This window comes from Oncorhynchus gorbuscha, linkage group LG03 (genome assembly GCF_021184085.1).
Source record: "Oncorhynchus gorbuscha isolate QuinsamMale2020 ecotype Even-year linkage group LG03, OgorEven_v1.0, whole genome shotgun sequence".
NCBI lineage: Eukaryota > Metazoa > Chordata > Actinopteri > Salmoniformes > Salmonidae > Oncorhynchus > Oncorhynchus gorbuscha.
In genome coordinates this window covers 32,334,185-32,350,376 of record NC_060175.1, presented here as the reverse complement: position 1 = coordinate 32,350,376, position 16,192 = coordinate 32,334,185, and the positions used below count along the sequence as shown (strand labels likewise).

The 16,192-nt window shown below is 44.0% G+C and overlaps 1 protein-coding gene across 3 annotated transcripts in view; it reads right to left on the bottom strand.

Annotated features, from left to right (window-relative positions):
* The window catches only part of slc4a8 (solute carrier family 4 member 8), a 54,600-nt gene that overhangs the window by 16,889 nt on the left and 21,519 nt on the right, over positions 1-16,192 (bottom strand). For all 3 annotated transcript variants that reach the window (XM_046342263.1, XM_046342262.1, XM_046342261.1), the window contains exons 2-12: positions 10,121-10,202; positions 8,918-9,073; positions 7,387-7,522; positions 7,134-7,294; positions 6,021-6,218; positions 5,249-5,337; positions 2,433-2,590; positions 1,700-1,787; positions 1,329-1,475; positions 612-712; positions 144-318 (exon numbers count right to left, since the gene is read on the bottom strand). In XM_046342263.1, the coding sequence (XP_046198219.1) occupies positions 144-318; positions 612-712; positions 1,329-1,475; positions 1,700-1,787; positions 2,433-2,590; positions 5,249-5,337; positions 6,021-6,218; positions 7,134-7,294; positions 7,387-7,522; positions 8,918-9,073; positions 10,121-10,202 (1,491 nt within the window). The remainder of the gene's footprint in view (positions 1-143; positions 319-611; positions 713-1,328; positions 1,476-1,699; positions 1,788-2,432; positions 2,591-5,248; positions 5,338-6,020; positions 6,219-7,133; positions 7,295-7,386; positions 7,523-8,917; positions 9,074-10,120; positions 10,203-16,192) is intronic.

The window sequence follows — 16,192 nt, the reverse complement described above, 5'->3', positions numbered from 1 at the left end:
TGTTCCTCAACTGCAGTGTATGATATACCATTTTGTAGCTGAGAGTCTCTACTTTTATCCAATGTAAAAAACACCATTTCAAATTTTGCAACACAAGACCAAATCGTGGTGGTTGGTCACCATTTGGATGTGTGTGTTCTTACAATGCGTCCCTCCGTAGCCTCCCCCAGCAGGCCTCCGAAGGTGATGACTGGGGACATGCAGGCGCAGTAGAGGAAGAGGAAGGAGGCAACACACTGAAGACTCAACCCATCTTTGTAGTCACTCAGATAGAACGGAGCCTTCCGCTTAATGTCCAGGATCAGACCCCCAAACAATCTACACAGGAGAGGGGGAGGAGGAGTGGGAGGAGAGCAGTACCAATATCAATACATCACCTTATGAGTTCAACGCTCAATTAGGCAAAATAAAAAGTTAAATACAAAAGTAACTCAGTCAAAGTCACAAGAACAAAATATTGCTTGTTTGTCTCCATTTAGACAATAAATTCACTTTTATTTAGAAATAGCAATACTGTGGGCAAGATCCTTGTTCTTATGCATTGATTGAGTTCCCCAGCAGCAGAAACCTAAGCCTAACTCCTAACCTGTTTGTTGTTCAGTGCAACATACCTCCCTGTTCTCTGGAGCTCAGGACCATGATGTTCTGCGTGAAACTCCTCTTCCACAGGGCAGGTCGTACCATTGGGCATCCCTGGAATTTTCCGCTTCTCCTGCACACACAACCATTCAAACAATTATCAATGAGCAACATCAGCCAATCAGGAACAAACAGCACAATTCGAACCCCAATCACAAAAAGCCTTGCCACAAACCATTACAAATTTAGCCTACTGGTGCTCATGTTTGCTCCACATTGTTTAATGGATCACTTAAACCATACATAAAATATAGCCACAGCCACATTACCACAGCCACATTACCATAGCCACATTACCACAGCCACATTACCACAGCCACATTACCACAGCCACATTACCACAGCCACATTAACACAGCCACATTAACACAGTCACATTACCGCAGTCACATTACCACAGCCACAATAACACAGTCACATTACCATAGTCACATTACCACAGCCACATTACCACAGCCACATTAACACAGTCACATTACCATAGTCACATTACCACAGCCACATTACCACAGCCACATTAACACAGCCACATTAACACAGTCACATTACCACAGCCACGTTACCACAGCCAAATTACCACAGCCACAATAACACAGTCACATTACCACAGTCACATTACCACAGTCACATTACCACAGTCACATTACCACAGTCACATTAACACAGTCACATTACCATAGTCACATTACCTGAGAGGGGACACTCTTGGGGGGCTCGATGCGGATGGAAGGGTCCCACTCCCCGGGGGGCAGAACGGTTACCTGATCCAGAAACTCATCTATACCAGCCAGCAGGTCACTGCGGTCCTTAGCTTTATATGCCACATCATGGAAAATCTGACAGAGAGAGAGGAAGGGAGAACGAGAGAGAGAGTGATCTGATAAAGATAGGAGGTAATGAATTGTCTGTGCCAACTGAGATCTGACACAGAACAAGGACAAAGATCTGGCACACAAACTAGAACGTTCTGTAACTCTATCTAGGGCTGCCAAGAGTTGCCATTTACCCCCAGAATGTTTAGTGTTAAAGAGGAAGAATGTAGACTTGTGTTGAACTTTACCTCGTCAGTCATGATGGTTGCCATGGAGCGGCCAATCTCGTGGTACTGCTGAGCCTTTCCGTCTGGGCCCAGGAGGATGAACATGAACCTGCAACAGTGACTGGGTTAACAGTACTGGATACTACTGGATACTGCTATGCTATCATACGCAACGCTACTATCCTATGAAAGCATCAGGTGGCTGTCCTACCTGACCAGAATATCGTCTGTCATTTTCTGTTAATTTACTGAAGATTCTACACACTTCAGCCACCAACTGCTTTTAGCCAATAATCATTCTGGAGTGTGTCCCCTCTTACTAACATTATCATATGAATGTATTAGAATCATAGAATAGGACCAACACTACCTGGTGGGTATTGGGACCTCAGTGAAGCCAGTGAGCAGGACACACACACACACACACACACACACACACACACACACACACACACACACACACACACACACACACACACACACACACACACACACACACACACACACACACACACACACACACACACACACAGTAGACTACCTGGTGGGTATGGGGACCTCAGTGAAGCCTGTGAGCAGGACACGCACACACACACACACACACACACACACACACACACACACACACACACACACACACACACACACACACACACACACACACACACACACACACACACACACACACACACACACACACACACACACACACACACACACACACACACACACACACACACACACAGTAGACTACCTGGTGGGTATGGGGACCTCAGTGAGGCCAGTGAGCAGTACGGCAGGGGAGAGGCGTACGAAGGCCACCACAGGTCTCTCCAGGAAGTCCAGCTCTCCCACCAGGACGTTAGAGGCCTCGGCTCCTGTAGGAATCTTCTTCATGAAGTGCATGTCCACCTGGGAGAGGAGAGGAAGGAGGTTTTTGAATGCTTCAACTAAATCCCTGACCTATAGACAAAAAGCCATTAATATAGTACTAAATACTGCCACAGTAGGCTACATACAGTGGGGCAAAAAAGTATTTAGTCATCCACCAATTGTGCAAGTTCTCCCACTTAAAAAGATGAGAGAGGCCTGTAATTTTCATCATAGGTACACTTCAACTATGACAGACAAAAACAATCCAGAAAATCACATTGTAGGATTTTTAATGAATTTATTTGCAAATTATGGTGGAAAATAAGTATTTGGTCACCTACAAACAAGCAAGATTTCTGGCTCTCACAGACCTGTAATTTCTTCTTTAAGAGGCTCCTCTGTCCTCCACTCGTTACCTGTATTTGAACTTGTTATCAGTATAAAAGACACCTGTCCACAACCTCAGTCACATTCCAAACTCCACTATGGCCAAGACCAAAGAGTTGTCAAAAGACACCAGAAACAAAATTGTAGACCTGCACCAGGCTGGGAAGACTGAATCTGCAGTAGGTAAGCAGCTTGGTTTGAAGAAATCAACTGTGGGAGCCATTATTAGGAAATGGAAGACATACAAGACCACTGATAATCTCTCTCGATCTGGGGCTCCACGCAAGATCTCACCCCGTGGGGTCAAGATGATCACAAGAAAGGTGAGCAAAAATCCCAGAACCACACGTGGGGACCTAGTGAATGACCTGCAGAGAGCTGGGACCAAAGTAACACCCCCATGCATGATGTTTCCACCCCCATGCTTCACAGTAGGTATGGTGTTCTTTGGATGCAACTCAGCATTCTTTGTCCTCCAAACACGACGAGTTGAGTTTTTACCAAAAAGTTATATTTTGGTTTCATCTGACCATATGACATTCTCCCAATCTTCTTCTGATGATCTGATGATGCGTATCAGAGCAGGTGAAGGGAAGGTGACAATGAGATCTGTATGGAGGCTGTTTTTCTGCAAAGGGACCAGGACAACTGATCCGTGTAAAGGAAAGAATGAATGGGGCCATGTATCATGAGATTTTGAGTGAAAACATCCTTCCATCAGCAAGGGCATTGAAGATGAAACGTGGCTGGGTCTTTCAGCATGACAATGATCCCAAACACACTGCCCGGGCAACGAAGGAGTGGCTTCGTAAGAAGCATTTCAAGGTCCTGGAGTGGCCTAGCCAGTCTCCAGATCTCAACCCCATAGAAAATCTTTGGAGGGAGTTGAAAGTCTGTGTTGCCCAGCAACAGCCCCAAAACATCACTGCTCTAGAGGAGATGGAGGAATGGATGGAGGATGGAGGAATGGGACAAATGGGACAAAATACCAGCAAGAGTGTGTGAAAACCTTGTGAAGACTTACAGAAAATGTTTGACCTCTGTCATTGCCAACAAAGGGTATATAACAAAGTATTGAGATACACTTTTGTAATTGACAAAATATTTATTTTCCACCATAATTTGAAAATAAATTCATAAGAAATCCTAGAATGTGATTTTCTGGATTTGTTTTTCTCATTTTGTCTGTCATAGTTGAAATGTACCTATGAGGAAAATTACAGGCCTCTCTCATAATTTTAAGTGGGAGAACATGCACAATTGGTGGCTGACTAAATACTTTTTTGCCCCACTGTAGCTGCAGTATCACACTTGTCTATGTATCTATACTATGCTTGTGTATCTTTTTACAGTATTACTATATGAGTTCAGGCCTTGGGTTTTTGGGTTTCTAGTCCTTAGTCTAACCTGACTTCTCCTCTTCATCTGTACTGATCTGAGAACACATAGTGGATACAGAATCAGGAATATGCTTTCACCAGTCTGATGATGCGTATCAGAGCAGGTGAAGGGAAGGAGACAAGGAGATTAAACCACTATATAGTATTGAGATGCATCCTTAAATCTGAATAATGTTATATATGATAAAGGCTGCCTGGGACAGGATGTGGCTCAGTAATAGTAAGACAATGTGTAGTACCCCTGCTGCTCTCTGGTGGGCGCTGTGTGGCCCAGATGTTCCCTGACTGGCACCAGTGACTGATTCCAGCAGGATGGTGCATAGCAGCCACACAGTATCACCCAGTCAGCAAGTCAGGGGATGTCTGTGTGCTGAGGTCTGTGTAACACTGTACATTGTTTATATTATACTGGTGTGCAAGTCACTGTAATGGCTAGGTCCATATGTATGGTGTTGAGTTTAATTTGGATGCTGTTGAACATATTGCATTTGTCTATATTTGGCCACTTTTCCTTAGACAGAAGTATTTGCTGTTCAAGGAGAAAGCCGAATTGGCTCCCATAAGGATTAGATCAATGAGAGACTAAGAGTCTCTCTCTCTCTCTCTCTCTCTCTCTCTCTCTCTCTCTCTCTCTCTCTCTCTCTCTCTCTCTCTCTCTCTCTCTCTCTCTCTCTCTCTCTCTCTCTCTCTCTCTCTCTCTCTCTCTCTCTCTCTCTCTCTCTCTCTCTCTCTCTGATCCAGACAGCAGTGAGTCACTTCACCGTGGTACCACACACACACACACACACACACACACACACACACACACACACACACACACACACACACACACACACACACACACACACACACACACACACACACACACACACACACACACACACACACACACACACACACACACACGTACCTTGCTAAGGTCCACTTGGCTGTTGTCGTGGTTGGCTCCATTTTTTACCTCTATGTTGGTGGGGGGAGGCTGGGGGGAGACAGTTGGACCTGAGGGATCAGAGCGGTGTGGAGGAGTGTGTGTGAGGTGCTGTTGGTACACTTTCCTCTGTACTTCTGGTCAACTGCCAAGAGAGTGAAACTAATCGTTGTTCAGCTAATATATCAGACATTTTGTCTTTGGGAACAATTTGATTGATTCCTGGCAGACGACTAACGGAATTCAATTATACTTTTTGACACATCATAGAAGGCTGTCTGATTAGTTACTACATTCCACTCTCTTTCTCTCTCTCTCCCCACTCTCTTTCTATCTGTCATCCACCTGTTGACTCCCTCCCTCACTTCCTCTCTCACTTTTCCCTCCTCCTCACCTTTTCCCTCCTTTCCCCCCCTTTCCATCAGCATGTTAGTATTTATTGGAGTGACTCATGTACTGGAAGTAGCTCTGCAGAGTGGCCACTGACTGGCACAGACACAATTAATACAATCAGACTTTTTACATAACCCTAACCGTAACCACACTGCTAGCCTAATTACATTAGGACAAAAAAGCACATTTGTATTTTCATGAATTTTACGATATAGCCAATTTTGACTTAGCAGCTGGCCCATTTAACGGAAATCAGCTCTGCCTCCAGGGCAAGATTCATGAGAATAAATGTCAACCTGCTTTCTATCCTCCCCTTCCCTTCTCTCTGCCCTTCCTCCCACACTTCTCTCCTGGTACCCACCGCTCTTGTCTATGTGGGGTTCAGAGTGCTTGCGTCCGGCATCGGCGAAAGAGCGCACCATGTCAGGGATGAGCTGGTGATGGCCTGACCTCTTCTTCTCGTTCTGGTGGTGGTGTCTCTTCAGCAGGGCCTCCCTTACCTTCAGCCTCACACTGTCGTCCAGCTCATGGGACGCCTCTTGCTGGTCCAACACCATATCTGCACCAGGACACACCACAAAAACAACCATAGACTCTGTAACTAACAGTGGTGGTCAGTGCCATTTAAGATGAGGGAGGACTATTTTTTTTCATGAGCAGGAAAATGAAACCGAAAACCATGATTATTTTGTCATAATCGAACTGAAACTGAACCGACCTCAAAAAGCACTAATCGCTCAGCACTGAAGTGTGCTTCTGTACTGATTGGTGTGATTGCAGAGAATAATCAGCAGAGGTGTGGAGCTCACCACCACCATGGCTGCATATTCATAGTTGTGTTTTATCATAACATGCATGATAAGATAAGACCGTCTCTGTATGCTGTTAGACACAATGCTCTTACTTCATCTAGACAGACAGGTGCAGCTGACAGGTGCCACCTGTTCAGCCTGTCACCCTCAGTCCATCTGGTGAAATGTCAGGCCAGTGTGAGATAGACACAGTTCACTGCTCTAGCCCTCCAGCATCACAGTGCATGCAAGTTCTCATCATCATCTCTCATTTGACTGTAATGACTTTATATATTATAGGGGCGGGGGACTAGTCTAGCAATATGGTGACAATTTCCTTGTCAATGTAAAGCTAATACTGTACATATGTCATATTTTCTTTGGGGAATTTGTAATTGGTCTGTTAGTAGCAGCTGTTGAGGTGATGTTTTATGTGTGCTTTTTTTATACCTATTCTTGAACTGGACTTTTGATTCCTGTTCAATATATTGATTGATTGACGATATTTGTCTGTGTAGTGTTTTATTATACCTTGTTTGTATTTTGAAACGTTATTCTGGAAGATTTGAGATCAGAGGGTGAGGGAAGGTAGATATGGGAATTGAACCCCTGTCTCTGGTGGGGAGTCAATTCATGTATCTGGACCACAGGCTCTTCCCTGTCTGTGTGTTGGTCTGACTAACCTGCGATCTCCTCGATGGTGTTGGCCTGCATGTCCAGCAGCACACTGCCGTTGATGAGGCAGCTACGCAGCTCAAACAGGCTGTGGAGGGACAGCGTGGCCACATAGGGCTTACTCCACCTCTCTCCTCCATCCTCCACGTCCTCCTCAAACTTCAACCACCTACAGGGATGAGAGAGATGTTTAGCGGTTAAAGCAATGTAGGAACTCTCACAAGCCTCACGTATACACACACCCCTATGTCCCTCCCTGACCTGGCGGTTTCTTTCCACTCCGCGTCCTTGCCCTCTTTGACACAGATCTCATCCAGCTCAGTGAAGAGCTCGTGGGCCACATGTTCAGAATCCTCCTCTGTCCCCAGAATGAACTGGACACGCTGGGATGGAGTGTCTACATGGAGTGAGAGAGATGAAGAGGAGAGAGAGAAGGATGGATAGAGAGAGAGAGATGATGAGGGGAGAGATATTAAGAGGGAAGAGAGAGGGATACAGGGCAGGGAAGGTGAAGAGAGATGAACAGAGGAGCGATGAAGAGGAGAGAAAAGGAAGGATAGAGATTTGGGTAGAAGAGAGATGGAAAAGGGAGAATGATGAAACGATAGAGAAAGAGGAAATAATGGTGGGAGCAGAGGTAGTAGGATAGGATGTGTGGGTTGGGAAGAGAAGAGAAGCAGAGTAAATAATGATAGGAGATGGACTGTTTAGATATTTACAATGGTTTCCTGTCTGTGTTGATGGAGGGATTATTGACTTAAATCTTGTTGACCTCAAAGATATTACAGTATTTCAGACCATATTGCAGATGGAACCCCCCTGTCCCCTGACACTGACACAATAGTGTGTGTGTGTGCTTGTGTGTTTTATGCGTGCCAGTTCCTGCTCTGGGCTGCCTAATCAGCATGCTTATCCATATTAGCCTGGGGTGCTGAGGCAGGTTGCATTAGCAGTGTGTCCACAGCCCTGTGAAGGTGACATGGATTAACACCACTGGCCTAGCTGCCTGGCCTGGCCTGAGCTTCAGTATTGACTTGATTTGTTTACCATCCTCTCTCTAACTGAGAGGAAATATAAACACGTAGGTCAGCCTACACATGTGAATGGCTTCCCATAGAACAACCTCAGGGATAGAACTGCAGAGAAATGTCCCCCACATGGACCAGCAGCCAGCAACCTTGGACATGATGTACAGTTAGTGTCCATGTTCATTCATGGACACAGAAACATTTATATAGGATTTCATTGAAATTCCACATGACCCTGTTTGGATTGAACATAGTCAAATTGCTGCACGTGTACAGTGTGTGTGTGTGTGGTCTTCTATCCTTATGGGGAACTAAAATCCCCCAAAGTCTCTTTAAGGATAATAAAACAAGGAAGATTCTCCCTCCTGGTGACATTTCCCACGTCCCCACGAGGACAAATGTTATTTTAAGATTAGGGGTTAGGTTTAGGGTTAGGGTTACAATTAGGGTTAGGGGTTAGGTTTAGGGTTAGGGTTACAATTAGGGTTAGGGGTTAGGTTTAGGGTTAGGGTTAGAATTAGGGTTAGGGGTTAGGTTTAGGGTTAGGGTTACAATTAGGGTTAGGGGTTAGGTTTAGGGTTAGGGTTACAATTAGGGTTAGGGGTTAGGCTTAGGGTTGATGTTACAATTAGGGTTAGGGGTTAAGTTTAGGATTTGGGTTAGGGTTATGGGTTATGATTAAGCTTAGGGAAAATTAGATTTTGAATGCAAATCAATTTTAGGTCTCCTCGAGGATAGAAAACAAGTTTGTGTGTGTATGTCACCATGAGAGACTGAGGCCCCCTCTCCCTCCTCGTCCTGCCGCGTAGCGTTCCCTGCCCTCCTGTCCTTCTTGCGGTGGCGTGAGCCATGGGGGCGGTGGTGGCGGTGGCTCTGTCTACCCATGGGCATACTCACCCCCAAAAACAGAGTCCTGTGGCCTGGAGAGAGAGTGAGGTGGATCAGAGAGAGGGAGAGAGACACATTTAATAGCCCTCACATCAGCACTATAAAAACTCTGAGAAAGAGAGAGAGTGAACAAATGTTTTGTGATTTAGCTTGGTGCAGTGATGCATATTCAACATGGGTCCTAAATCGTTTTCTATAAATACTTTAGGTAAGCTTGATTTAGCTTATCCAGCACAATGGGACAGGTAAAACAGCTAAGGGCAGGATGAAGTAAATAAGAGTTCAAGTTCTAAAGGCTCACAGCAGTCAGGAATCAAGCAGCTGTTGAATTTGTTGAATCTGCCCAATCTCATCTGTTAGGCAGTCATGAATAATGCATGACACAACAGCCTTTGGCTAGCCACAGGTTGGCGGCTGTGTGCGTGTGTTTGTGTCTGTGTTTGTGCATGTGTGTGTGTGTGCGTGTCAGCTACCTTGATAAACATTCAGTGCAAATGTACTTGATGTGAGTCGACAACTACCCGTTAACACTATAAGAAGGTTGTTAGAATAATGTGTTATAGGAGAGTTAGAAGAGTCAAATCATCAGGGTGTGTTCAGTTCTCTATCCAGCTTTCTCCTCATTACAGAGGAAAGTGAGACAACACACACACACACACACGCACGCACGCACACACACACACACACACACACACACACACACACACACACACACACACACACACACAAACCAATGACAGAGTAGACCCCCCTCAACCTGCCCAGGCCTACTTGGCGGATCCATTATTAATGTAGATCTCTATACATTTGAACCAGGACATGGCCAGGGATGGACAAACACATACACACTTACACACACTAGAAAGAAAGACACACTTGGCCTTCTCTCATGAACAAACCTGCATGGTACACAATATTGTGCTAACACATGCAAATATGCTCATACAAATACACAAATATATATACACACTTGCACATGAACAGTGGTTACCCGACTCCTGTGCTGAAAAATATATGAGCTCAATTGTTAAGCACACGTACACACAGATAAAGGTTAATGAGGTGGTCAGGTGTCTCACCCTCTAGCTCCTCCTTCTCATAGTGGATGTTGAGGACTGAGCTGGTTCCTCCTTGGTCCACTACCACTTCCTCATCTGCCCTCTGGAAGATACAAACACAGAAAATAAACTCTTAGAAAAAAGGTATTATCTAGAACCTAAAATGGGGAAACCTTTGAATAAGCTGTTTTGGATCCAAGTAAAACCATTTTAGGTTCCATGAAGAAACCTTTCCACAGAGGGTTCTACATGGAACCCAAAAGGGTTCTACTTGAAACCAAAAAGGGTTCTACCTGGAACCAAAAAGGTTATCCTATGGGGACCGCTAAATAACCCCTTTGCAACCCTTTTTTCAAGAGTGTAACATTAGAACCTCACACACACATACACACGTTTACACACATACACACGTTTACACACATACACATGCACTCATTCACACATACACATGGACAGACACGCACACACACTCACATGTACAAACAGAAGCTGTGAGGAACTAGATCAACATCATAATAATAATAATAGTAACTTTTATAGTGCTATTCATTACATAATGAATCTCAAAGCGCTTTAAAGCAACACAAAAAATACAAGCAATTTAGAAAACAACAACATCATGCATGAGATCATGCAAGGTCATGTGGAGGGGCGGGAAAGTGCATGGCCTGAGTGGTCATCGGAGGGAGGTGGTCAAATGGGGAGAGCAAGCAAAGATGGTCTCTGGAGCAAGTTTGGAGGAAGGCAGGCAGCAAGGTGTCTCAGAGACCTTGTCATCTGTGTCGAAAGGTCAATTGGAGCACCAAACCCCATTCTCAGTTCCAAAGAGCCACTAACTGGCCCTAACGGATGATTTACTATCAAAAACCAGCATCAAAGCACAGACACTTGATAACTCAGAGAGAACTCAAACTCCAGTCAGGACAGCCTCAGAGGCTATTTCACATTAGGAGCCTCAGAGGATGACACTAATGCATAAAAAGTGGATTATAGGTCAGATGGTTGTTTCTTTCACAAACACTCGCGCACACACCGAGACATGCTACCTTGTCCCAGACCTGCTGTTTTCCACTCTCTAGAGATACTCTGAATGATCGGCTATGAAAAACCAACTGACATTTACTCCTGAGGTGCTGACCTGTGGCACCTTCTACAACCACTCTCATCATTATTATCTGACCCTGCTGGTCATCTAAGAACATTTGAACATCTTGTCCATGTTCTGTTATAATCTCCACCCGGCACAGCCAGAAGAGGACTGGCCACCCCTCAGAGCCTGGTTTCTCTCTAGGTTTCTTCCTAGGTTTCTGCCTTTCCAGGGAGTTTTTCCTAGCCACCATGCTTCTACACCTGCATTGCTTGCTGTTTGAGGTTTTAGGCTGGGTTTCTGTACAGCACTTTGAGACATCAGCTGATGTAAGAAGGGCTTTATGAATACATTTGATTGAAATTTGACATATACACATACACACAGGCACATACATGTGCACACACACACACACACACACACACACACACACACACACACACACACACACACACACACACACACACACACACACACACACACACACACACACACACACACACACACACACACACACACACACACACACACACACACACACACACACACACACACACACACATTAGGCCTGGGCTTGAAGAAGACAAGAGATGTGAAGGTCAGGCAGGCCAGTGAAACCTCCAATCTGTGCCATCCAGGGAGAGTTGAATCAATAAATAAACAAAGTGACACATCTATCAGACTGACTGATGCTGCTAGTTGGCTGCGTTGATATTGTACTGTATCTTCAGAGAGATCAAGGTTTCTAGATGAACTTGTTTCACCACATTTATGATAAACATTGTTGGTGTTCTCACATTATTTTTGCTTACACTGCAGTGTGTGTGTGTGTGTGTGTGTGTGTGTGAGGGAGGAGCGGGGGAGTGATGTAGTATTGGTTGATGTGGGTGGTGTGCTCGTGGGAAAGTGATCTGTTTGGACCTAATGCTCAGAGCTCAGCATGTTTACCAGGAGTACTCCATCTGTAATCTGCAGCATCTTCAACAGAGCTGTTTAACTGAGCACACATGCAGAAGTAATGTGTTGCTGCCATGCTATGTTGTTGATAATTCCACCTTTACCATTGTTGTGGTGTCTCTCTTGTTGTGATCTGTGTTCTGTATTTTTAATCCCAGCCCCCGTCCCCGCATGAGGCCTTTTACCTTTTGGTAGGCCGTCATTGTAAATAAGAATTTGTTCTTAACTGACTTGCCTAGTTAAATAAATCTTAAATCAAATAAAAAATTTAATAAAAAGCAGGCCTCATGTACTTGGTGTTAAGTCTACAGTGTGGGTGGGGGTAATTTCTGATTAATTCCCACTCTGACCATTACTCTTCCATAGTAATGCAACCTTTACCTACCTTTGACCAAGCAGTAGTGATTAACAGTAGGGATTAAATAAAGCTCTCATGCATATGGATGGATGCTTCCACCCACTTGATATGGATATCAGTGTGTGAATGCGTGTTCCTGTGTGCGTGTACACTTTAGTGTTTTACGATATACCGGTACCATGGTAATATCACAGTACCAAAACGTTATGATACTTATGATACCAAGATTTATGAATACCATCGTACTGTTTCATATGATACTACTGAATTTTTCATCCTACCGATCAAAAGAACCACGAAACAGTAATGAGAGTTTCATGTATTATTGTTCTGCTTACTGCCACAATGACATGTGAATCTTTGTGTAAGGTTTGATCAATGAGGGGCTATGAGTTCTCTGGAAAATAATGCATGCGTGATGCGGAAGTTGTGTGCCACGATGCACAGCGGAGACACATTTTCCCTGTGGCATCTCGATACTACCTGGTATCGTATCGTGATACTTGGCCTGGTATAGTATCGTTAATAAAATGTTGGCATCGTGACAACCCTAGTACATTTCAGTCAGTGCCTGGAGGGGGTAAAACAATAAGCATTGGGTGCGGTAAGAGTGTGTGTGTTAGTTAGACAACTACATAAGGATATGATCGGGAAACTGTGGCATCTATCTATTCACTAAGGGGCCGATTCCGACCCGAGTTAAGTGCACTTAAATGGAACGCAATTCCCTTTTTATGCACTTTACTCTCTATCCGTATTCTGAATTTGAGCTTAAGCATGAGACTAGCAAGCTATTCACCTGCTATTCGTTCAGCGTGGAGATCTAAGAAATGAAGGTGTATCTACAGACACGTTATATTCTGACATTGACTCAATTCCCTAATAATTCCACCATTACGCAAGAGAAAATCATGAATAAGGTTGAGCGAACCTGCCGATTCCAAGTGGAAAAAGCACCTACTTTCTTTTTTCCGATAAAATAACAGCATTCTTCATGCACTGTAATTTATAAATTCATAAGAGCTACTGAATGTAAATGAGTAATCTGATAGGAGAAGGGGATTGTAAATACACAAAGCAATTGTTTTAGATATTTCCCCTTTCCACAGTGAAGTAGGCAATAAATAGCTGTGCCATTATTCAGAATTGAAATTGTATGCCCTCACAATTTGAATGGATTAACTTTGGAGACCCAAGCTATAGGCGTCGAGGGCTGAATGCGCTTTAGAATGTTTTAATTATATACCCAGGATTTTCTCTGTTTTATTTTACAATTTGTATCATGTTAACCCACTATAGTCGATTGACGCACGCAATTCTAAGTAACATAATTTTTAAAAATCAGCCAGTTTAATCTAGAGATATCTGTTTTTTGCATTGGATGCGTCTCAAACCACCCATTAAGGGGGTCCTACAATTCTAAATCAAATAGCTAAAAGATCCATAGTATGACCATCTTAAAACAATTCCATATGTCCATTTAGAACCCCCCCCCTCCCTCATCAGTAATACCCACATGCATTTACATGTTAGTTTTGCTTCAATTTGTATCTTACATTTTGCATCATTCCATCCCGTTTACCTTTCTTTCCTCTGTAGGGTTTGTGGAGGTGTTCCTGAGGATCACTAGCATTAGTGGATCATATTAGGCTACCGTATTACAAGTTGTGCAATCATTTGGGACATGTAGTCTATTTGAGTCATTATGGAACTCAGACCACACGTAGCAGGTTAAACCTGGAGCCTGGCACAGGGTTCACAGTGACTGGACCGTTGTCATACAGTTCCATGATTAGTAAGGATTAGAGTAGATTTATAGCACTATAGTTCAAAACTTATTGTACACCTTTTTCCACTTTCCAATATTTCATGGATTGGATACATACAGTGGGGCAAAAAAGTATTTAGTCAGCCACCAATTGTGCAAGTTCTCCCACTTAAAAAGATGAGAGAGGCCTGTAATTTTCATCAGAGGTACACCTCAACAATGACAGACAAAATTAGAAAAAAAATCCAGAAAATCACATTGTAGGATTTTTAATGAATTTATTTGCAAATTATGGTGGAAAATAAGTATTTGGTCACCTACAAACATGCAAGATTTCTGGCTCTCACAGACCTGTAACTTCTTCTTTAAGAGGCTCCTCTGTCCTCCACTCATTACCTGTATTAATGGCACCTGTTTAAACTTGTTATCAGTATAAAAGACACCTGTCCACAACCTCAAACAGTCACACTCCAAACTCCACTATGGCCAAGTCCAAAGAGCTGTCAAAGGACATCAGAAACAAAATTGTAGATCTGCACCAGGCTGGGAAGACTGAATCTGCAATAGGTAAGCAGCTTGGTTTGAAGAAATCAACTGTGGGAGCAATTATTAGGAAATGGAAGACATACAAGACCACTGATAATCTCTCTTGATCTGGGGCTCCACGCAAGATCTCCCCACGTGGGGTCAAAATGATCACAAGAACGGTGAGCAAAAATCCCAGAACCTGATGATCCGCAGAGAGCCGGGACCAGAGTAACAAAGCCTACCATCAGTAACACACTACGCCGCCAGGGACTCAAATCCTGCAGTGCCAGACGTGTCCCCCTGCTTAAGCCAGTACATGTCCAGGCCCGTCTGAAGTTTTGCTAGAGAGCATTTGGATGATCCAGAAGAAGATTGGGAGAATGTCATATGGTCAGATCAAACCAAAATATAACTTTTTGGTATAAACTCAACTCGTCGTGTTTGGAGGACAAAGAATGCTGAGTTGCATCCAAAGAACACCATACCTACTGTGAAGCATGGGGGTGGAAACATCATGCTTTGGGGCTGTTTTTTCTGCAAAGGGACCAGGACGACTGATCCGTGTAAAGGAAAGAATGAATGGAGCCATGTATCATGAGATTTTGAGTGAAAACCTCCTTCCATCAGCAAGGGCATTGAAGATGAAATGTGGCTGGGTCTTTCAGCATGACAATGATCCCAAACACACCACCCGGGCAACGAAGGAGTGGCATCGTAAGAAGCATTTCAAGGTACTGGAGTGGCCTAGCCATCTCAACCCCATAGAAAATCTTTGGAGGGAGTTGAAAGTCCGTGTTGCCCAGCAACAGCCCCAAAACATCACTGCTCTAGAGGAGATCTGCATGGAGGAATGGGCCAAAATACCAGCAACAGTGTGTGAAAACCTTGTGAAGACTTACAGAACCTCTATAGAACCTCTGTCATTGCTAACAAAGGGTATATAACAAAGGATTGAGATAGACTTTTGTAATTGACCAAATACTTATTTTCCACCATAATTTGCAAATAAATTCATAAAAAATCCTACAATGTGATTTTCTGGATTTTTTTTCTCATTTTGTCTGTCATAGTTGAAGTGTAACTATGACGAAAATTACAGGCCTCTCTCATCTTTTTAAGTGGGAGAACTTGCACAATTGGTGGCTGACTAAAATACTTTTTTGCCCCACTGTACATTTCCTAACCCAAAAATGTGCCTAAGCTTCCTGAGTGGAGCAGCGGTCTAAGATACTGCATCGCAGTGCTTGAGGCGTCACTACAGGCCCGGATTCGATCCCAGGCTGTGTCACACCCGGCTCTGACCGGGAGACCCATGATACGGAGCACAATTGGCCAGCCAGGATTTCCTTGTCCCATCGCTCTCTAGCGACTCCTTGTGGCAGCGGGGCACCTGCA